At 53.8% G+C, this 22,164-nt stretch overlaps 7 protein-coding genes across 7 annotated transcripts; 2 read left to right on the top strand and 5 right to left on the bottom strand.

Annotated features, from left to right (window-relative positions):
- Nucleotides 1-1,304: 1,304 nt before the first annotated feature.
- COL26b_007750 (uncharacterized protein) lies at nt 1,305-2,873 on the bottom strand (the record flags this gene model as incomplete). The annotated part of the gene is made up of 1 exon (XM_053180535.1): nt 1,305-2,873. One exon carries the CDS (start codon nt 2,871-2,873, stop codon nt 1,305-1,307), a length of 1,569 nt encoding a protein of 522 aa, XP_053035528.1.
- Nucleotides 2,874-3,522: 649 nt separating this feature from the next.
- Nucleotides 3,523-4,280, bottom strand: COL26b_007749 (uncharacterized protein; the record flags this gene model as incomplete). The annotated part of the gene is made up of 2 exons (XM_053180534.1): nt 3,523-4,131; nt 4,203-4,280. The coding sequence occupies 2 exons, from the start codon at nt 4,278-4,280 to the stop codon at nt 3,523-3,525; spliced, it is 687 nt and encodes a 228-aa protein (XP_053035527.1).
- Nucleotides 4,281-5,492: 1,212 nt separating this feature from the next.
- COL26b_007748 (uncharacterized protein) lies at nt 5,493-6,748 on the bottom strand (the record flags this gene model as incomplete). The annotated part of the gene is made up of 2 exons (XM_053180533.1): nt 5,493-5,750; nt 5,819-6,748. 2 exons carry the CDS (start codon nt 6,746-6,748, stop codon nt 5,493-5,495), a joined length of 1,188 nt encoding a protein of 395 aa, XP_053035526.1.
- Nucleotides 6,749-7,622: 874 nt separating this feature from the next.
- On the top strand, nt 7,623-9,166 carry COL26b_007747 (uncharacterized protein; the record flags this gene model as incomplete). Its single annotated transcript, XM_053180532.1, has 2 exons — nt 7,623-7,966; nt 8,713-9,166. The coding sequence occupies 2 exons, from the start codon at nt 7,623-7,625 to the stop codon at nt 9,164-9,166; spliced, it is 798 nt and encodes a 265-aa protein (XP_053035525.1).
- A 179-nt stretch (nt 9,167-9,345) lies between these two features.
- Nucleotides 9,346-13,556, bottom strand: COL26b_007746 (uncharacterized protein; the record flags this gene model as incomplete). Its single annotated transcript, XM_053180531.1, has 2 exons — nt 9,346-9,781; nt 9,832-13,556. 2 exons carry the CDS (start codon nt 13,554-13,556, stop codon nt 9,346-9,348), a joined length of 4,161 nt encoding a protein of 1,386 aa, XP_053035524.1.
- A 2,313-nt stretch (nt 13,557-15,869) lies between these two features.
- Nucleotides 15,870-16,574, bottom strand: COL26b_007745 (uncharacterized protein; the record flags this gene model as incomplete). Its single annotated transcript, XM_053180530.1, has 1 exon — nt 15,870-16,574. One exon carries the CDS (start codon nt 16,572-16,574, stop codon nt 15,870-15,872), a length of 705 nt encoding a protein of 234 aa, XP_053035523.1.
- Nucleotides 16,575-19,505: 2,931 nt separating this feature from the next.
- Nucleotides 19,506-22,085, top strand: COL26b_007744 (uncharacterized protein; the record flags this gene model as incomplete). Its single annotated transcript, XM_053180529.1, has 4 exons — nt 19,506-20,994; nt 21,048-21,125; nt 21,176-21,348; nt 21,405-22,085. The coding sequence occupies 4 exons, from the start codon at nt 19,506-19,508 to the stop codon at nt 22,083-22,085; spliced, it is 2,421 nt and encodes an 806-aa protein (XP_053035522.1).
- Nucleotides 22,086-22,164: the final 79 nt, after the last annotated feature.

Raw genomic sequence — 22,164 nt, 5'->3', positions numbered from 1 at the left:
AGACTCAGATACACGGCCGTTCATGTCGGTGACTATTGCCCCGATATACAATCTGAAGCTGTGTTGAGCTAGTTCGCAACACCTCGAATAACCTTTAGTCGTACGTTCACGAGGACACGAAATCAGCACCATCACCCTGACCACCGTCACTCGGTCTCTACCAAAGACTTTCTACTCGCTGAATTTGCCCGAGTCAGTAACGTCGTGACCCAAGATACCAGCTGGTATAAGACATCATCTATCACGCGGAACAGCCCTCGACAGCCCTGGAGCATGAAAGGCTGGAGCCTCACGTTGGGAGACAGCTAACTAGTGTAAGCAAACAGGCGTCGTATGACCTCGAGTATAAATACGGGGCCAAATGTCCTTGCTAAAGAAGAAGAGATCAGTATCAACTGCTCAGAGACACAGGAAATAAACACAAATCATCTGAATCTTGCCATCACTTCAGCTTCTACAACTTACAATGCACTTTATATTTCTTCTTTTCGCTTCGATCGCTGCCATCGCTGCAGCTTTCACCCTCCCCAAGGATGCGGCGGACGGTTTCTACGTAGCCTACTACAACGAAACCGGCCATGAAGTTCACCTCAAGGACCCCGACATGTCTAGCCTCGACGCCCTTGTTACAAGCAGCCCTGCTACCCCTCACATCCGCGGCACCACCCCTCTAGTACTGCCACGTGACGGCGAGACCTGGTGTGGTTGCAAGTACAGAATGAACAGCGGCAATTGTGACGGCGCAGTTCAGGGCCTGAAGAATCAGATGAGGAAGCAAAGGCTGGGTAGGGCATTTATCAACCCTGGAATGGCTTGGTACGAGATCAGAAGATCTGGCTCTTCCCGCCCGGTTGTGGCTTTCCTGTGCCGCACCAGGGGCGCCGGAGTTGGGGACATCGATGTCTATACTTATACTCAGAAGTTGCAGGAGATCACTGGATCCTGTGGGCTGTATGTTCCTGGAACAAGGGCGCTTGGCGCTCTGAGGGTCGGATACATGATTTACAATGAGGGTGAGGACTTTTGCAGATCGGCGACGGGTTCTACTCAGAACAGATGCTAAGGGGACCATGGAGAGCTCTGCTGGAGGACGAAGTATTTCGGTGAGATCAGAAACATTGGCACAGGCCGGTAATCTGCCAGGGGGGTTGGAATGCACTCTTTAGCTCTAAAGTCTGTCTTTATCGTCGTGGCTTCATAAAAATCACACTCATTTATGATTTCTTGTCGTTCCGCCCCTTGGTGTTTTGACTTGAAGGCTCAACATGCTACACGTATGAGGACCACCATATTTAAATCACAGTTTATTGAGCCAAACCCGGAGGCTCAGGAATACGCCCCCGCGTCTTTGAGCCACACAACTGTGAAATGAATGGGTTCGCTGGAGATTTGCCCATCTCCATCTTCCAGATCCGTTGTTCCATCGTCCTGTCCCACCACCATTCGTCGTTATCCCAGATTGTTCTTCGGGAGCCAATCTCATGGAACTGTCTCTTACTCCCTGCCTGGCACACCATCCACAGTTCTTCGGAATGCCGATATTTGTTGCCTGCATCTTTTACCTCGGCGAGATCTTCAGATATCCAGCAATTAGCCCAGGTGCGCTTCCCATCCAGCCACTCCGACCCCCATCGATGTTCCTCCCTTGGCCTGTCCCAATCGCCCGAGTAAAAGGTGACTTTCCTCAATTGGCCAACCTCATTCCTTTCCACCAGAAACTCAAACATGTCTTGTGCGCTCGTAACATCCAGCCGCGGGTGAGCAAACTCGTCCTCACCCGGGCCGCAGTTGCTGCTCATTTCCATTTTCCATCTCTCCCGACCCAACATCCTGTTCTTCCGCGCATCAATGGCTCTGCGACAGTAGCTTGCCATATCGAAGAATAAGGTCGCGTTCTCCAGCTTGGGAAACTTTGTGGCGAGGGCTTCTAGGTGTCTGTAAGGCCAGACATCATTCTGCCGCATGTCAATCGTGATGTCACGCAGATTTGGAGCCATGATCCCTAGCTCTGCGATCTGCTCCGGGTTGATGGACGATCTCCAATCTGCCTCTGCCTCGGACACCCTCCACTCAAGACTCGTGAGTGACTTTGCGTGATGGCGAATGACAGGTTCAGCCAACCGCCACGGTCTCCGGCTGCTCAACCATGCCAGATGTGCAAGCGAGTTCTCCGGCAGCGCTGTGATAAGGTCTCCTGTCCAAGGCCCGCGGGCCGTCAGAGATGTGAGAGACTTGAGGTGTGGTGCTAGTTGGGTAGAGTTGGGCGCATGGCTCTTAGACCTCGAGAAAATGCTTGGCTCTGGTGGGATGAGCACGAGTGTTTTGATGCGAGAAAAGTCCATTGCTTCAAGCCACAAGTCGAGATTCGTCATCTGCTTCTGCTGCTTCGAGAGCCACATCCACTTGAGCCAACTCCAAGCCTTGCCGGACCCGAGCCAGTCGAGGTACTTATGGAAGGTCGAGTCGGTGCTTGACAGCATTTTGCGCGCCTCTTCCCACGGCATTTCGTCAAACCTGTAGCCCTCTAAGTCGAGGACTTCTAGTTGCGACGGGTAGCGCGAGCCCGATGGGTACTGGAAGGGAAAGTCATTGCGGTCGGGCTCAAACTCGCCCTGGAGCTTGGTGAGAAGTAGCTTCAGACTTTTGACGGACGAACAATTGGAGAGCGTATTGTGTATTTCCTTCATGGTTTGCATCTCGGGATCACTTGGGTCTTCAAGCCTCCCATAGAGATACTCGCTATACTGCCCAATCGGAAGGACAGTGTCAATGACACTCGGGCACTGGAATGGCGGGTCAAAGAACTTGATCGTGGCCATTGCCCCGATAGTGAAGAAGGCAAAGCTGAACATGCGCCGTAGAAGAGAGTCCATGGTTGATGCTCTTGGCGTGAGTCTCATCGCTGTGAGACGTAATCACAGCTAAGAAACGAGAATATGTCGTCTGAAACATTTGCTGCAGTGGGAACAGAGTTTTAATCAGAAAGCAATGGCACAAGTGTCAAAGATTCAATGTCAAAAGTCAAGTGTCATCTCCAGACGATATTCCAGGCAGCCATTATCTTCCACCAGTATCCACTACTAGCCATTCTTGGCAGATCCACTCACTGCGGTCGATTCGGCAAACACTCTGACTGGTTCTGAATTCGTTTCAGGGGGACAATCAAGTTCAATTGCTTAGAGCCTTCATTTCCGAGGGGAATCCAGACTAAACACTGAGGCTTCAGAGAGACTTAAAGAGGGATCTAGCGTACGATACGAGAACAACTAGTCGAAGTCTGCGGGTTTTCGAGATTGCACAGCAGTTCGCTCAGCATCGAAACAGACACAAGATGGCCTTTGGAATGCCTGTCACGACATGTTCACTTAGGCTTCCTTATTTTTGAAAATTATAAACTTAACAATACCAACATAAACATCAAGAGATTTCAAACACTCTACGAAAGTGCTTCTTTCCACGCTTTCCTTCACCGATATCTTCTCAGTGTCGCCGTCGCACGAAAGCTGCCGGAGAGGTCGCCGCCTACTCCCTAACTTTCCATGTCGTCCCGTCATCATCGAATCTCACTCCCGCAAAAGCCAATGAAAGGTCTTGGAAGTCCTCTCGACTGTCTTGAGCGCTCTTGATCTTCCTTGCCAGAGCGAAATCGAGAAGAACGGCTTTGTTGTCCGAGCTCCTGATCACGATGTTGCGGACAGAGGTTAGATCGCCGTGGATCCAGCCCGCATCATGCATCCTCTTGACAGCCTCCAATGCCTTCTTCGCATCGTCCTTGTTGTTGGGGTCTGCGAAGCGCGACTCGATGAACTCGATCAGAATTCCTTCTTCATCAACACCGCAATCATCATAGACAAGCGCTCCAAACTTTGGTCCTACGTCCTTGCCATCTATAGCTTTGTAGGCTTCCTTCTCTTTCAAGATATGTTGCTTGTTGGAATAATCCTTCTTCAATATCCACGTGACGCTCTGATCCCATCCGGGGGCGATCACGGTCGCCTTGAATGCGTTTCCGTCTTTGCCACCCCCCACGTTTTCACCAATTGTCAGTTCATTTAAATTCAGCTCGCCGAAAAGGTCGGCGCCACCTTCTCGCCAGAAACCATCAGGCTTCCGTTTCTCGATTGTAATATGCTGTGGTACCCAAGCATCGAGTGTAAGCCAAGAGCAAAAGCTGCCAGAAACCAAGAGTAAGTAGACGTTACCTCAGATGCAGATACGGGGTGGCCAATTACAGCCTGGACACCCATGAGACCCAGCAGTTGAAAGGTAGGAAAGTGCATTTTGTCAAAGATATGAGAATCGTAGTGTGAAACAGCTGAATACCGTGGAACAACTTGGCTATGGACAATGAATGACCTCCAAATGGACATTTGCCTGTTTAATTTTCGCGTGGTCTTATAACCTTAAGAGAAGGCTTTTACTCAAGGTGTTGTCACCCATTCGGGCGATAATACATGTAGTCAACCTGTTGACTGCGCAATTTTCTTCGTGTGGCTGAGCCTCGGAATTTTCGAATGCATTTAACCGTCGTCAGCACGGAGTTCGGGGCTTAGACATGACTCTGAGGATTTCAGTCTCAGCTTATGTACTCGGACTTTTGGCGGCTGGACACTACCTAGGTAATCAACATGAGCCGACATCGTGTTTTCTTCGCACTTTCGGCTTTTTCGCGAAAAGAAATAACCTCTCGGATTGGTTTCTGTAAGCACCTCAAGAGAGCACTGCTCGGTTTAACACACTGGCTTGAGTCCGAATCTGACATGTGGCATGCATTTAGAAAGTACTGAGACTCTATCCTTGGATAACCGTGATTTGAAATACGAATCTGATGCGTGATTTCAATTACGTCCAATGGATGGTACCTGCACTTGCCAGAGAAATCACCTAGAGAAACCTTCATTTCCAATTGTGGCATTCCACATGAGCAAAAGTACAAGAAGAGGCGACAAATAGTTGAAAGTTCAAAGAACATCACCAGTATTGCAGACGTTCCAACATGCGATGCAGACGTCAGCTGTGTGGACTCTGCAAACTTTATGTCGAGTTCATTTGCTGATTCAAATGGAGAATACTTCTGAGTGATCCGCGATGTATCGCATTATAAACTCGTGGTGTAACCCGTACTGAGACTTATTCAAATTGTCATAATCATCTTGAAAAATACCTAAAAACGTTGCGACTTGATATCGTATTCGGGCCACACAAAAATGGCAAAACGGCCATAACCAGAAGAAGCGTTTTCCTACTCCGTCTTACTCTTCAAAGTCCATTGGCTTCCCTCATTAAGAGGTACACGTAAGCCCAAGTGTAGAAATGAAGCAATGTAGTAGAGAATTGCGAAAAGACAAATGACTAAACTTCAAGTTGACAAGAGCAATCTAAATGACAAAGTGATCCAGAACATTCTCCCAACTCGCAAACCTCCACGAAAACACTAGCAGGCCTTTCCTCTTCGCTTTACCTGAATCAACTCCATGACAGTAGACGACAAATCATGCCGCCGTTCTCGACGGCTTGACTCCATTCAGACAATTCTTCCAGTTTTTGTTCTTGTAAATCGTGCGAGCCGCGTTCTTCATCTCATCGAGCGTCTTCTTGCCGCCACTTTTCGCAAGACGGGCACCGCCCCTTGCGGCCAAGTCCTTGAGACGAGCACTCGTCCGCTGACCGATTGTCGCGAATCTCCCGACCACAGTCCTGGTAGCAGATGCAAAACGCCCGACGAAGGCCAAAATGGCCCTCAGAACGGCCTAGATATTGAAAGTCAGCATCTGCCTCATAGTTTGGTGAGGCTTTCCTCGGGAAGCCTGTTACGTACCGCGACAGGGTTACGCTTGTTGAGCTGGTGATAGGTGGCTTGAATATCCGCAGTGGTCTCATCTGAGGCCTCCGTACGTCTTAACTCTCCTACTAGTTCCTTAGGCACAGAAACTCTCGATGGCTCCTCGCGCTTCAAGCCGATGGGCACAATCGGATCCTTCCATCTCGTGTCTTTATCATCTTCAATCGCGGCCGCGATCTCTACATATGACGCTGTATACTCGTCCGAGTCAATATCCACGTCAGGGGCGTCCCCAAAGTCGCCCGGCCAGAACTCGTCAATCGCGTCGCCGGTCACAAAGTCTTCGGAGAAGAAGTCCTCTGCGTATGAAGATAGGGGGGCGATGCCGTCGAACTCGCCATAGATGGACAGCGGAACGAGCAGCAGACACTTGCCCATGCGGGTCCGCTTCTTGTTGCGCTTGTACTCGGTCCTCTTCTTATCCTTGACCTTGTCGACCATTTCCTTCTTGGTTTTCTGTCGCTTCTTCTGTTGGTACTCCTTCTTCTTGCGTTCGATAGTGTCCTTGATTCTGTCATATGAAGTCAGCAAGGCGCCTGTGATGCGAGGGCTTCTGTTTACAGACTTGTCATTTTTGTTCTTTTTCTTATCGTCTTGCGTCTTCTCGCACCCGTCACCCCTCTGTTTGGCCTTCTGGCCGTTCGGGCACTTCTCGCATCTGCAAGTGGCGGCGTTGCGGAAGTATGCGATGCTGCTGCATTTTCGCCTCGGGCAGGCCTTGCACGAATCCTTCTTCTTTCCTGGCGCCGTCTGTGGCTGCTGCCGCGCTAAGAGTTCAAGAGGCCTGTCGGCGAACGTAACCGAGGAGATGGCCTGGCTCTCTGGAACGGATACATCACCCGACAGTAACTGTAAAGAGAGCCGTGGGGCAATGGTAAATAGAGAAAGAATGAATTGCAGCTTCATGATGAATACTGAGTTGTTCTGGAGTCTAGCAACAGAACTGGACACAGAAGGGATGCAACCGCGGGTTTAAATAGAAGGGTATATGTACCTAGTCACAGAAGTTGCAATCAGCGACGTCGATGTAAGGTATTTGTGGGCGTTCATCAACTTTATGATCTTAAAAACTGCATAATATGCCAAAAGAACATTCTGGTTATGGATCTATGACTTGAGCGCGAACCATCCTCAGTCCGAGATCCTGTGAGATGCGCTGCCATCTAGCGTGGCTGAGTATCGGAGTTGGCTATTCCAACCAGTAAGCTAAGTCCGATATCAAAGAAGGAGCAAGCATGGTCCGAGATGAGATGAGAGAGTCGATGGGTTCAGTCTGAGGCTCAGTCGGAGATGAGACTGCAACAAAAGTGACATACTGAAGCACAGGATCTCAACCGGACAGCCGTCGAGGCTGCAAGCCATTCCTGCTCGAACGTAGCATGGCCATCCTGAAATCAACCTTCAATGATTGATTTCCTCCAAAACGGCACTTATTTGGAAGAAATTTTTTTAAAATAACACAGTACTATAATCCAGGTGGGCAGCGATCGTAATACTCGGACTTGCAGCTGGGGCTGACTTCCAGTGAGGCCTGCCATATGCGCATGATCAGTAGCTGACTTTAGATCTCTTTTGAGATTTCCACTGGCTGGCAATATATATTGTCGCTGGAGAACCTCCATTCCGATCTCTGTTCTCTGCAGGCAAGCTACTTCTTCCACAGTTCCATCGATTCATCGCATCCTTTTCACCGTGATTCACACTGTTCTAATACATTTAATTGACTGGAATTACCCTCCCAAATTGCCCTCCAGCGGTCACAACCTTAAACACTCCCATGATGCTCTCCAACCACCTCTTCCACCTCACTACCCTCGGCCTCGCCAACTCCGCAGCCGCCTTCACCTTCTACCAAAGCTGGGGCAACCCGCCCAGCGACCCATCCAAATGCAGCCGCGGCGCGCCGGGCGACTTCCTCGTCGACGGGCACTATTTCCACCTCGGCACGGGGTGCACGGTCGACGGCAACCACAAGGACCAGTCTATGATCGTCAAGGCAGGCGATGGCGACGCGGCGCTCGTGGCCGTCTTCTTCAGCAGCGACGACTGCGACCCGGACACGATCATCGCCGTGCTGGACGAGGCTACCGAGATTGACGGCAAGACGGGGTGTTTTGATGGCAAGTACGGTAGCTTTGACGTTTGGAGCGTTTGTGAGGATGGAGGGTTATCTTGTCCTGGTGTTTGAGGGCTTTTTGCCTTGAGGGATAGCAGGGTGGACTATTTGCTTGAGAGGGGAATTACTGTGTGAGATATGAATTGAGTATTTTGACGCTTCATAGCATGATCTCAGCCATGACTCAAAGGGTGAAAAGGCAAGAGTGAACATAGGGCGTGGATATTACTCCATGGCTGATATGGCCTATTAGTTGCTACCTATCATATGGTGATTCCGGGTCCCCAGGAAATCATAATCGCTGTTCCGGCTGAGACAGGCTGCCCGGCTGGAGGTGGCATCACAGCTTCAGCTCTTCAACTACGGCCCCGTTGGGACTGTCACCCCACATGACTTGACACTCTTGCACCTAGTCGGAATACCATAATGGGCATTTCTTCGCCGTCCTTCACAGAAAGTTTGAGGGAATTGAAAATACTAAGATGGTAGCGATCAGTAATCATATCACTGAGATCAACATCTCAACGCCTCTCAACATATTTACCATTTCGCGCCCTACTGCGCGCCCTGCGATCAAATGCCAGCTCGTCGCGTCTGAATAAAGACTACAAGTAAATCGAGTTCCAGCGATCATAACTATTGGAACAACTTTCTACAAACATCATCAGACAAAAAGAAATTCCCAAGAAAAAAGAAGAAGAAAGACATATCAGCAGTTCCCTCGAATTTGCCCATCCCACACAACATCGCCCAGCATGCCAAAGTGGGTATTCAACACGCCCCCTCGCCTTCTCACCGCCGCAGAGAAGCAGCGCATCGCCGAGGGTATGGCCGCAATCTACACCAGCGCCGGCCTGCCCGCCTTCTACTGCCACGCCCACTTCCTCGAGTTCGCCGCGGACAGCGTCTACACCGCCGGCGCCCCGTCGACGGACGTCGCCACCGTCGCAATCTACCACATCGCCGGCGTCTTCGACAAGCCCGAGATGGAGCAGGCGTTCCTCGCCGCCTTCGACGACGTCGTGCGCCCCGTGTTCAAGGCCAAGGGGATCACCTGGGAGTCGGGCGTCTACGAGTCGAGGAGGGAGCTGTGGAGGGTCAACGGGGTGGCGCCGCCGGCCAGGCTGAGCGAGATGGAGCAGAGATGGTTCGAGGAGGGACGGGTGACTGGCGAGGCGGAGCTGTTGAGGGCGCAGCGCGGAGAATAAGATGTTACGCTACTGTTGTTCTGGTCAAGTTGTGTCTTGTCGTCCTGGGATTGGAGAGCTTTCCTTTTGGTGGCAGAGGCAGGAACCTAAGCGTGTAGAACATGGCAACAAAGACCTCGAGCATGAAACAAAACACGTGTTTTCTATGAAACGATGGGTATCTTGCGCAAAGGAATGACTTAAACCGGCCCCTCTAAAACAGCGACATCGACTTCCTCCTCATCTTCAGGCTCATCCCGAGCCAGCTTTCTCAATCTCTCCTTCACAGCAGGATCCCTCTCCAGTTCCTGCCACAGCTCCAAGCGCCACTCGTCAGCGCAGACATCGTCTTCCTTGCGGACCCAAGGCCATCTCCATAGACCGGCGAGGATGAGACACCGCTGCAAGGTGCGGAATATAGTCTCCATCAGGATGAAGAGCAGAGTCATTATGATTAGGGTCAACCACCATACGGCGTCGGCGCCGAAGATCTTGGAGAAGCCATCGCGGACGGCATATGGTGACGGTGATGGGGTGTAGATGCCTGATAGGAAGGCGTTCCATGCCCACCAGCCGGAGAAGGTAATGAAGAAGGATCCCATCACGATGGCGGTCTTATGGTGGGTTTCGAGGATGCTGCAGATATGTTAGCCGTGAATCGTCTCATAGAAATAAGCAATACTCACAAGCACTTGTAGTTGATCCACACGACTCCCAGAGTGAATGCCAAATCACCCACGGCGAAAAGGCCCTGGTCGCTTGAGTGCGCGAACCACACGTACCCAGCCCATACACCCCAGTACGCCAGGACACCTTGGCAGGCTGCTGAAAACATCCATCCGGTGTACTTGGCTAGGTTTAGTCCCATGCTTCGCTGGCCGTACACGTACAGTTCCGGGACAGCGAGAAGCGTGTCGGCACTAAGGTCTTGCTCCCAGATGCCCATACAAATCACGCAAAGACTGGTAAACAGGGTATTGAAGACAGTCAAGCTGGCCATCTCATACAACGAGGTGCCAGTGTACCCATTGTAGCGCTGGTACAAGGCAGTCGGCAAATAGAAGAACATCTCCTTCCAGAAGGTGCAAAGAATGAACTTGGCAGTGCGGACATAGTTCCAACGGCCATGGACCAGGAGCAGTCGCTGTAGGAAGCGGAATTGGGCAATAGCATAGTCAGCTACACGCGCCGCCTGCAAACCTTCCTTGCCTGAGATGCCGACGCCGACGTGACTGGCAGAAATCATGGCCAGGTCGTTCGCACCGTCCCCAATAGCAAGCGTCAGGCCATAGCCCATACGGCCGCTCTTCTTCTTGCGAAGCTGCGATCGTACAGTCTTGACCATAAGAGCCTTCTGTGCTGGAGACGCTCGGCAGCAGATGACGGAGTCAACGAGTGGGACAACGGAGTAGAACTGCGCCGTCAGCTCGGGCGACTTCTCCACGGCGGCAAGTGTTTGTCCGTCAATGACCACGACGCTGTGAACAGTGCCTGAGTGCAGATCTTCTGACAGCGCAATCATTTGGCCCGAAAGATCTCCCTTTGTGACGTCTAGTGTGTATAGGTCGGACACTGGTTGACAAATGCGGGTGGAATGCGCAATATTGATGGCTGTCTCCCGCTTGTCACCCGTCAACATCCAGATCTTGATGTTCGCACGCCGAAGCTTGTCGATTGTCTCCGGGACACCTTCTTGAAGCTTGTCTTCGATGGCGGAAGCGCCGACAAGGTTGAAGGACTGCTCAATGGTCTCTGCCGCGGCCTCGATCTTTTCTTGCCGATCAGTCAGACTTGTGGCAGCGGCGTCAAATGACTGCTTCCAAGCGCGGTAGTCCTGATCTGAGATAAACTTTTGAGCGAAAAGCAGGGTGCGAAGTCCCTCGGTGGCGAAATCGTCCAAGTGCTTGAAGCACCTTGTGAAAATGCTGGAGTCGTCCGCAATGGACGGGTCGTCGAGAAACGCGAATTTCTCAGGGGTCTGGTGGGAAAAGGTCGGCGCTGTAGGGGATGCTTCAAAAGACGCTGTTCGGACGTTGATCGAAGGTCGCAAGAGATCGCCGGATTTGCGAAGCTTGCTGGCCTCGAATGATACACTCCGATCCATTGTCGGTCTTGAACTTGGACCAGGCCCAGGGCGCTGCAGACCAAGGCTTCGACGTAGTGTCATACTAGCACGCCCGCCGATGCTTGTCCTTGGCTCATGTTGCTCGCTCTTTCGGAGGAGCTCACGCTCGAGGTCTGCGCTCTTTCTCACATCCTGAGCCTTTTGCATCGCTATGTTGGCCATCTTTAGCCTCGGCAGGATGACGGAATCGGCGCCTTTGCAAATGATACAGATTCTTCCATCAGGATATCGCACGACAACAGACATCCGCTTGCGATGGCTGCTGAACTCGATGACGTCCAAAATGTCGAAGGTGAGGTCCTTGTCGGCTTCTGACGCGAGGCGGAGGGTGACGCTGGTGGAGGATCGAGAGACCACGGTGTACCCAAGCTCTTGAGTAGCCCGGACGATGGCCAATTCGTCGGGGGATGAAGACTGATACTCCACTTCGCCATCTCTTATCTCTGGAAGGCAAGTGTGGCACAAGGCCATGGCGAGGATGTAATCTTTCGCTCTTCTGGTAAACAATGAGTGCGGCCTCAAGGCAATGAATTCCAATAGGTCCTTCGTCGTTACGTCTGGCTGAACATGGTCGGGGCGGCCTGTGGATCTCCACTGTGAGGAAGATCTCCTTGTAGACGGTGCTCGGGACTGGGCCATCGAAGGCCTGCCAAAGGACGTTGGGGACTGGAGGTAGTCGTCCGAGATTGCCTCGGGTCTGATGTACTGCGTCGAAATACGAGGCCCATTCTTGACTTCGGAGAGGGTATCGACGGAGCTATTCTCGCATTCCAGGTCGACATCAGGCTGGTGCAGCCAAGCTGTGCCCGCGATGCTCAACTTTCGGAACTTCATCACATTTTCAGTGAGCGTGCCAGTCTTGTCGGTGAATATATAGCCCACTTGGCCCAGGTTCTCGAGGATGGTATTTGTGTTGCATCGAGCCGGCGTGTCAGTTTCGGCGTGGTACATGTCGATGTCGGAGTTGAGCATGAGTAGCTGGCCAACTTTAACAATCTCAAGACTGACGTACAAAGCCAGCGGAATGACGTTGTTGAACTGAATGATGTAGCCGATGATAATCTCGTGAAGTTTGACTTCCGCATCTTGAAGATACCACGTCCTCCGCTCTTGGGACCTCTGCCACATAATGTAACCCATAGAGCATCCGATCGAAAGGACGACAACGTATATGGCCAACGTGACGACGATCTTATTGGCCACGGTCTCGAGGGCCGGCTTCTTTGCTTTGGGATGCTGGTTCGCGTTCATGCGGATCTTACATTCCTCTCCGGTGTTGATCACGATGCCGATCGCGCAACTAGTATTGCGCAGAATGCTGCCACGGTAGATAACTTCGGCCGACGTGAGTGGCAGCGACTTCCCGTTGACGGAAACCTTTCCATCAAACTTGTAAAGGTCCGGGTTGGGGTCTTCGACAACGAACTCCGCGTCGCAAGCGGTGATTCCCTCGCCAGTATCGCAGCCAGTAATCGCTGTTGAAACTTGTTTGCTCTTCAGGTTCGTTTCGCCGTCGAGGGCCATTGTCTCGATGTAAGCCAGACCATTCTCTCCATCTGCATGCAGCAGCACGATATCCGCCGGGACGGGGTCGTCGCGCGCCAACTTGATTACGTCTCCAACCTCGATATCGGCCCATTTCGTCCAGACCCAAGGTTCATCTTGTTCTTCGAATGTCTCATCGCCGTCTTTCTTCCGCAACTTGCCCTTCAGTCGTGAAAACCAGCTGGCAGCGCTGGCGTGGTGGTGCTGGTTCGAGTGTTTGAGCACTTTGGCGGTGCACGCATTTTCGACTTTGTCAAGCCGATGTCGTTTGAAATCGTCATATCCTTCCTTCGCCACAGTAACCAGGACGAAGAATAACAGCGGGAGGATAGTCGTGAAGTTTCCGGTCGTGGATAGCCCTGGTACGGTCTGCGGTACACCAACGCAGAGGAAGTAAAAGTTGCCGATGCGGGAGAACTGGAAGAACAATTGCTTGGGAATGAAGTCGTAAACGGTGTATCGGGACGTTCGGATGGCATTGGATACGTAGGGATGACCGCCTCGTCGCTCGTCCGTAAGCGGCGCATCTTGGTCCAGTTGCAGTGGAATATGGCGCCCATTCTTTGATGGCGGTAATGTCTTGCGACCGAGGACGACTTCGAAAAAGATGCTCTTGCACCAGGTGAGGGCGTCGCGCCCAGAGGATGTGATGGTCTGCTGTGATTTCTCCATTGAGTTATTGTCGGCGCCGTGCGGCGGCTCGCCCGGCGGTGGCGTTTCGGTGCCCGGTTTCTCGCTCATGGTCGCGGTCTCAATTCATCCAAAAAAAAAAAAAAAAAAACCGAGTGACAGATGCAAGACGCCTTTCTTGCAGATTCGATCATGCCTCAAACATTAAAAGACGCCAGCCTGGTCCACCGCATGGGTTCGTTCAGGTGCTGCGGTTCGTAGGGCTGCATCAGACTCGGTCGGGCGCGCGCGCTTTGATTGTTCGTCTCTCGAAGGTTGGTCTCCTGATGGCGATGCTTTAACGTCGTCGGACGTGCAGAGGACTGAGTTGGACAATGCGAAGAATAGCCATCCTGTCGTCTCCCCGCGAACAGCTGATGCTTTGACGGAAGCAAGAAGCGAAAGGATGGCGGCAAGCCGTGGGAAATCGTGGGGAGACGCGGACCCAGTGAGCAGGGAAAAACAGCGGGCATCGAGTTCGTCATTAACGAGGTGCATCTCACCCGGAGTGGGCTGCCAAGGCCAAAGACACCCTCGCGAAATTAGACACTGCAGGATGCTAAAGATATCGATCCAGCAGCTTTCAGAAAGTCGTCCGCGCATGCGTCAGCGGGCAGCGTCCCCCGTTGGGACCGTTATCCCGCGCTGATCTCCCCACGTGGTGGGAACGCTGGCTGGGGGGGGGGGGGGGGGGCGCTGTTAGGCGTCTGCTGGAGGCGATTGCAGGACATTTTTCTGTGGTGCGTCTGTCAATCACGTTCAAGGCGAAGAAAGCAAAGCCACAATGAGTGAGCAAGCAAATGAGCAGCGGATGATGGTCATGAACCCCTGTTTGCCAAGCTGAGCGGCGGCGGCGGAGACATCAGCGGAGGGAAAGTTGGTGAGGTCGATTGAGAGTTCCCAAGGTTTCCGACAAACTCGACGCTATCGTCTGCCAAAGCTGCCAGCCGCATCTTGTTCCACGTGTGGTGCACATGAACTTGGACAAAGTCGAAAGCTTAGCGATTATCTGCCCTCCGCGAACAGAGTTGCCGCCGAGAAGGCACCCGGCACGACGGAACAAATCAGGGATGGCGATCCGTTTCGCTGGCCTCTGCCTCGGACACACTGCCAAAAACGTCTCTAGCCGCGAAGGGCTGGGGATCGACCGTCCCGGTGTCTCGTTTGCGCCTCCGCAACGGCAGATGGATCAACGACGGGCAGGAATTCGACCCAGGTCTTTTGGGCCAGGCGGCTCCGCGACGTGACGGTCCGGACCTCAACATCCATGCCTTGCTGGAGTCCCCGAGGCATCTCTTAGCGACTGCATCTTAAGGTTCACACTGCGGGAAACCCAGGATTCCCGAGGTGCGAGGCAGGGCGAGGCAGCACGGATGCCATCCGGTGTTCTCGACAGCGCATCCTGGGGATTTGGCCGCGGGTTTTTTCGGGCGTCATACGAGAGGAATTGTTCAGGCGAAAGATGGTGCAGGCAAGACCCTTTGAAGCTGCGTCGCACGCTGGTGGAGTCGTCACGGCGCACACAGGTATTCTCATGGGATCATGGCCAGTCGACACTGCGCGCTGGCGAATTGACACCCTCGGGATTCAGCCCTTCGGCATGTGCTTCCAGCTCAGTTGAGTTGGTCCGGTGTCCGGTGGGATGATACCATCGTCTGTTGTTTGCGTTCAGCCGGAGTGATCGAAGCGGGTGTTGAGAGGACGCCGATGACGACAATCTCTTTGGTGAGATGTAAGCTGAAGGAAGGGAGAAACCGAGTTTATTTACTGGAAGTAGAGAATGACCCAGATACAGTGCGAAGACTGTAATGTCGCACTTAACAGTTGTATTCAACTATGGAGGCACAGTGCAGCTATTGAGAATCTCACTTCGACACTGGGTGCAGGAACCGCGGCCTCTTCTGCCCTGTGGCCGCCGGCATACCCCCTCCTCGACTCAGTGACATGTCAGGCCTTCGATCAGTCACCGTTACAGAACACTGTCTGATGGAGCACAAGGTTCGGAGAATATTCTATTCATTTGCACATCGATCAACGAGTGTCTGAGGCCTGTCTTGGTTGCCGCCAACTCCCTCCCCCAATATCCCAGTCCAGTCAGCTCACAACTCTCTGGCTGCCCCGTCGCCAGAACAGTCTCCCCTTACGAAGGAGGCCCATATGCTGATGTCACACACGAAAGTCTTGGTTCCCAAAATATGCAACAGAAGAAACGGATATCTCTTAATGCCAGCCATGTACAGAGAAGTGAAGAGAGAAGAGAAGAATGGAAATATGTGAAGAAAACAGTTATGCCGCCGTCCCAAGAAACATTGAAAATGCTTTACTGGGGCGTCAAACCCCCGCTACTCCATCTCGAGGATGGATATGCAAATGCGATTGATTCCCTTACTTGCGCCTCTGGGCGCCAGCCGCGGTGAGCTTCTGCGTGATGAAGTCCGCCATCTCGTTGGCGCGGGCGCCGTAGGCCAGGTGGGGAGGCAGGATGTTGAGGGTGCCAACGCAGACGGCGTCGCCCGGGTTGCAGATGATCTTAGTCTTGGCCGGGTCGAAGTTGGCAATGACGCCGCCCTCCTGCTGCTTCTGCGTGTCGCCGAACATGAAGGCCGCCACGATCTGATCCTTCTGCGCCTGCGGCAGGTTCTCGACCGCGCGGTGCGTCACCGCCGCGCCCTGGCTGTAGCCGCCGACGACCAGCATCGAGTTCGGGCAGTCCGTCGCCGCCTTGTTGATGAGTCGCTTCATCTCCGAGATGCCCTTGGGGTCGCCGCCGCCGGGCAGGAAGTTGGTCGACAGCCCCGCGGCGTAGTCGACGCCCTCGACCGCCATGCTCGAGAACTGCGACTTGACCGCGTTGGCCGTCGGCGGGCCGCAGATGGTGCCCATGTTACCGACCTCGGTCGAGCCGCGGGCGAAGATCATGATCACGTCCTTGCAGCCGCCCTGCGTGAACTCCTTGGCGGTGCTGCCGACGCGGCCGCGCTGGCGGGCCTCGAGGTCGCGGGCCTCGAGTTCTTCGTTGTACGAAGGCTGTTGGAGGCCGGGGAAGGCAGCTGCGGCGGTCGCGAAAGCGAGAACGTTGCCGAACTTCATGGTGAAGGAAGTAAAAAGGAAGGTTTTGATTTGACAAGAGGAACTTTGTGGGCAGAAAAGAAAACGCTCGCAGAGCAGACTTGAGATACAGCGTCGCAAAGAGTGAATGACTGCCTCCTGGGCGTGGATGAATTGGAACGAGCTGACCGTTGACGGGTTTGTGGTAGAGTTGGACTAATGCAGGTGCTGATGAGATGAGTTTGAGTCAAAAGGGTCTTGCAGCCATCTTATACAAAGTTCTTCTGCACGTCAAACCACGCCGCCGAGCCTTTTGGTGTTGAGATGACGATATGGTGTGGTGTGAGTATTGTCAACCTTCGGGGAGACGTTTCCACACACAACCGTCGTCCAATTTCGTCCCAAAAGGCATCGACCCCGTTCCCCGTCCAGAATTCTGGCCAGTCGCATCTCTCGAAGCGCCACAGGCAACAAGAGACATCCCGCAAAGAGACGTCCCTTGGCATGTAAGACACATCTGGGGTTCGACAGAGATCTCCTGAGGCGCAGGCTGAAGGTGGACTGGTGGCAGGTTCCGAATCGCAAGTCTGTCCGTTTTGGGAAACATCTGTTCTCTTACGGGTGGGAAGCACGGTCGCAGATGCCTGGGATGCGGCGGCCAAGCCATCGGGATCGGGGAGCAGCGCAGAGACTCATGTCGTTCAGCCGTTCTCGCTCTACCCAGCCGGCTGGTTTCCCCTGACGTCTACAGCCGCAGCCGGCATGTAGCCTGATGCACATCGTTTATCAGAGATCCAGGGCCAGGCACGCGAGCAACAGGAGGATCTTGTCAATAAACCGAGGCATATTGGGATCATTTCTCTTCGGTAGCCTAAATCCGATAAGGTAGCCCCATCGAGTCTTGTCGATTTGGGGGCCGGGGCCGTCGTTTCGAAGTGATTGTTTGCAGAACGACCCATGATCTGCAAGGCTAAGACGAGGGCAACCGTCTCGAAGTCTATCGTTCTGGCCTCATGCACCCGATGGCCTCGTACCCAGCCAAGAGGCCCATCTCAGTTGGGCCATGAGGCAGTATGTGATTGAGATGTGACATCACTTATCATACTCTCACAGCTTTCATCATTGAATAGTCACCGGCCGGTGATGGTGTTTGCTTCTTCAGTTGAAGGGCTTCAGGCCGAGGTTCGGCAACAGAGGACGGCAGTCGTGCCACAAACAAAACACGTAGCGAATGACTCTTGTCTTCAGCTCATCTAGCTGTCAACCACGGCACCGAAACCGTGACTTTGCCGCTTGGCAAGCGAGAGTCGACATGGAGGGCTGGCACCAACCACGAGGCTTCCCTGGTGGACGAACGGCGCTTGTCGATAAAAGTGCAGCTTGCGAATCTGACAACGCCCGTGGTGGGTCGTCATAGTTGGGTTGAACACGATACGTTCTAGAAGTTCCAACCTGAAACTTGGGATGACCAGATCGAAACGGGAAAACGCTCACAAAGGAGACTCCTGAACAGGGATCGCACCAGACGTGAGGGCCACTCAGCGAGCAAGACAATCCGGTCGCCACGCCTCATCCTGACAACCAAGACAGTGAATTACCATCCTGGGTTTGACGTGAGGTGTGGTGGGCATGAAGGAGCGGACTTCGGAGGTTGAGGGAAGTTCAGCTTCACACCCTTTCAGGACAAGTAGGCGAAAGGCTCTTGCCGCGCTGACACTTGTCAGAGGACCGAGCGCGGGCCCAGCCTCATGGGCCGGAGCGCCGGAAGCGCAGAGTTCAGGTTCCCGCGAGCTGGGAAAAAGTAAGTTGACGAGAGACTGGCGTTTATTGCAGGTCCGCCGACCGGACGGTGGCTCACCACCAAAAGCAACAAGACGTCGATGAAAGAAAACGGCTCCGGTCGAGGGAAAATAAATGCGGGAAGACGGGCCCAGAGCCGCGGTCTGAGCAAACCGAAAAAGAAAGATTTGCGAGAGGATCGAGGCGGTACAGTCCCCCTGTGCTGATCCGACGAGCTAGTCAAGCGTTTGGGGGCAGACTTGGCCGCACTTGGCGATGGGAGCAGATTTTCTCCTTGAGGGCATCGACTTTGATGCAGGAATGAGTCGAGGACGGTGATGCAAGTTGATGAGCCGAGGTCGAGGGCAGTATTTGAGAAGTCGAGCCCCCTTGTCAAGCTGAGACACTAGAATGATGGAAGAGGGAGCCGTGCGCCGGGACGGAAGAACTGCTGGACACCCCGATTCCGGCGCACCGGATCCGACGTGCGGCCGATGCGGGGCAGCGGAGGAGACGAGAGTCCGGAGGTGGAGTTACATAAGCATCAGTCATCACGTGATGATATCTCTATCCTTCGGCGAATGATTTCCCCGTGAAGACCGTGCGGTGGTCCGGGCGTTCCCGTCCACTCAGGTGACGTCGTGAGGTCACAGCGGCTCCTGCAGGTCGTGGGACCCTGGAACTCGGCAAAACTCTGGCTTCCGGCGCAGCTGCAGCACACTCAGCAGTCACTCAGCAGGTGGTGCACTGGTGTACCAGTTTAGCAGTCCCCCACGAATTATGGGGTCTAGAATCGCTGAGGACCGCTGCAGGCAGCCTTCTCCGCCGTCACACGGTCAACCCGCTACATTGCTGATCCCATCCCGTGATACTCCAATCCGATATCTCAACAACCAACCTACTCACCCGCTGCCGACACTCTCCACCCCCTTCGCCGTCTGCAGCACCGTCCCTCCGACACCCTCATCACTTGTATCCATATCGAAGATCACTCACACATCTTCCCTGCATTTACCCTGGCCCTGGAGACTGCGCATCTGCATGTCAGCAACAGTCCCGCCTCCGCCCTTTGCTGAGCTCGAGCCTCGCCCCCCACAATCCGCCGCCGACTCCAACAACAACCTCAGCCTCGATCGCTCGCCCTAGCTCAAGCTCCAAATCCGAATTCTCACTCGATCCGAATATCTGTGGTGTATGTCTCCTACGGATCCCACAGATAACTCCTCCGGCCTGTCTGGCGCCACGCAAAATGACAAGACCGTTCCGGTGACGAGCGCCGAGCCCGCGGGGTCCAAGGCTGAAACAGACCTTGCCAATCTCCAGAACCACAACGACGATGGAAAAGCTACAATGTCTGCGAAAGCAGCGGGCAAGCAGCAGGCCACCGACGATTTGATCGACTTTGGCGACGATTCTTCAGCTCCCGCGCCAACAGCTCCTGTTATCACAGATGCCGAGAACAAGACGGAAGGATCTGCTCAGACCGCCTCCACACCAGCCCCTGGAGGAACCGCGGAGACCATGACTTCCTCCATCGCTACCTTGAAGCCTACGAGTCCTCTGCCAGCGGAGACTTCCACACAGTTCCTCACGATAGAAGCGACCTCGGCACCCTACGTCGACCCTACACCTCCTACTCCGCGAACTTCCCAACCGCCTTCCCGAACCCCTTCGAACGCAGGTCAGCGCCGGATATCCTCCGAATCCTCCCCAACAAGGTCCGACGCGGGCTACGACGAGCGTCGATACGCGAGCGAAGATGAGCAAGAGGGTTCGCGCTCAGAGATCCAGAGCATCATGGAGCAGTTCACTGGCGACGGCGGAGGTCCTGGAGAGGAGGAAGTCATGAGCCCAAGACTGGAGATTGCGTCGCCGATGCTGGGAACTACTCTGGGCAGCCCCGGAATCCAGCACCCTCCTCGCAAGTCTAGTCTCGAGCCTCTGGTGGCGCCGTCGCTTTCCCACCAGGTGCAGGAGCTGCAGGGCCTTAGGATACACACCGCTTCTCCCTCGAGCATTCTCTCCCGCGAAAGGCCAACCGACGATCAAGGGCCGCCGGTGCCCCCTAAGGATGGGCCGCCCGCAACCCCGGCGCGTTCGCACGACGACCGCCAAATGAGTGTCGATTCTCAAATGTCTCCAGGACTGCACCGACCGCCGCCGCCTGAGCCCGAGCCCGAGCCAGCACTACCATTCGATTTCCACCGGTTCTTAGAACAACTACGAAACAAAAAGGCAGACCCAGTCGCCAGATATCTCAAGTCGTTCTTGTCCGAGTTTGGAAAGCGACAGTGGATGGTGCACGAGCAGGTCAAGATCATTAGTGATTTCTTGGCATTCATCGCCAACAAGATGGCCCAGTGTGAGGTGTGGCGGGATGTTTCTGACGCCGAGTTTGACAATGCGCGCGAGGGTATGGAAAAGCTCGTCATGAACAGACTCTACACGCAGACCTTCTCTCCTGCGATTCCTCCGCCCCAACCTATCCCCGGCGCGAAGCCAAAGAGGAGAGGTGGCGAGCGACCCATGGGACCCGGACGGAGGGGGCAGCACCAGGAAGATATTGAGCGCGACGACGTTTTGACGCAAAAGATCCAGATCTACGCCTGGTTGAGAGAAGAGCATCTGGATATTCCTCCTGCTGGCGAGAGTGGTAGGCGGTTCCTCAAACTCGCCCAGCAAGGTTCGTGGCCTCGTTACTTCGAGACAACTTTGGTCGCTGCTAACCGCTCATAGAACTTCTCAAAATCAAGTCTTACAGGGCCCCTCGAGACAAGATTATCTGCGTCTTGAACTGCTGCAAGGTCATATTTGGTGAGTCTCACGCTGACAATTTACCGATTTCGATGTCTGACCAATCTAAGGCCTACTGAAGCATTCCAAATCGGATTCTTCTGCAGACTCCTTCATGCCTCTTTTGATTTATGTTGTCCTTCAAGCCAACCCCGAGCATTTGGTCTCCAACGTACAGTACATTCTGCGTTTCAGGAACCAGGAGAAGCTCGGCGGCGAGGCGGGCTACTACCTGTCATCATTGGTAAGTTATCAATGATTGTTCGACTCACACTTTGATTTCATGCTAACTCCACTCAGATGGGTGCCATCCAGTTCATTGAGAACATGGACCGCACAACGTTGACTATCACCGACGAAGAATTTGAGAAGAATGTCGAAGCAGCTGTTTCGGCCATCGCAGAGAAGCACCGCCTTGACTCTCCTCATCCCGTGCAAGAACCTGTATTCTCAGAAAAGTCTGGCTTTAGCTTTCCACCAAGCGAGGCTTCCACAACAAGGCCGTCGTTAGACATTGCCGTCGGCGAATCGTCAGTTCCACGTCGCTCGACCTCGTCGAACGAGGGCACCCCAGATACAGACCAGGCTCCGATAAGTGGTCTTCTCCGCTCAATACAGAAACCACTGAGCACAATCGGTCGCATGTTTTCCGACGAGCCCTCGCCTCCACCGGCGGGACCAAGCAACCCGCCCCGAGCTCCAGGTGGCCCCGAGCGCTTGTCTCCGAGACCTAGTATGGAAGTTGAGGGACAACGACCCAGCTCCCGGCACCAGCTGTCGGCAGAGGAGGCGGCCGCAAGACAGGCGAGTGCCGAGGCTGCAGAAGCTCAGCGCCTTCATCGGGCAGAGCACAACAACGTCGTCGAAACGCTTGCTGGCATGTTTCCCGACCTTGACAGGGACATTATTTCGGACGTGGTATACCAGAAGCAGGGCAGGGTTGGACTGGCTGTAGACGCCTGCTTGGCCCTCTCGACTTAGGCCATCTATAGCTGAATGAATCAAGGCGCCCAGAGCGCTGTACAAGAGCTACGAAGTCCGTTGCGAATTGTCTTCGTGA

The sequence above is a fragment of the Colletotrichum chrysophilum genome, assembly GCF_026319265.1.
Source record: "Colletotrichum chrysophilum strain AFK26 chromosome Unknown scaffold_64, whole genome shotgun sequence".
NCBI lineage: Eukaryota > Fungi > Ascomycota > Sordariomycetes > Glomerellales > Glomerellaceae > Colletotrichum > Colletotrichum chrysophilum.
The sequence above is the reverse complement of the archived record's forward strand: the minus strand, read 5'-3'. Positions and strand labels throughout refer to the sequence as shown.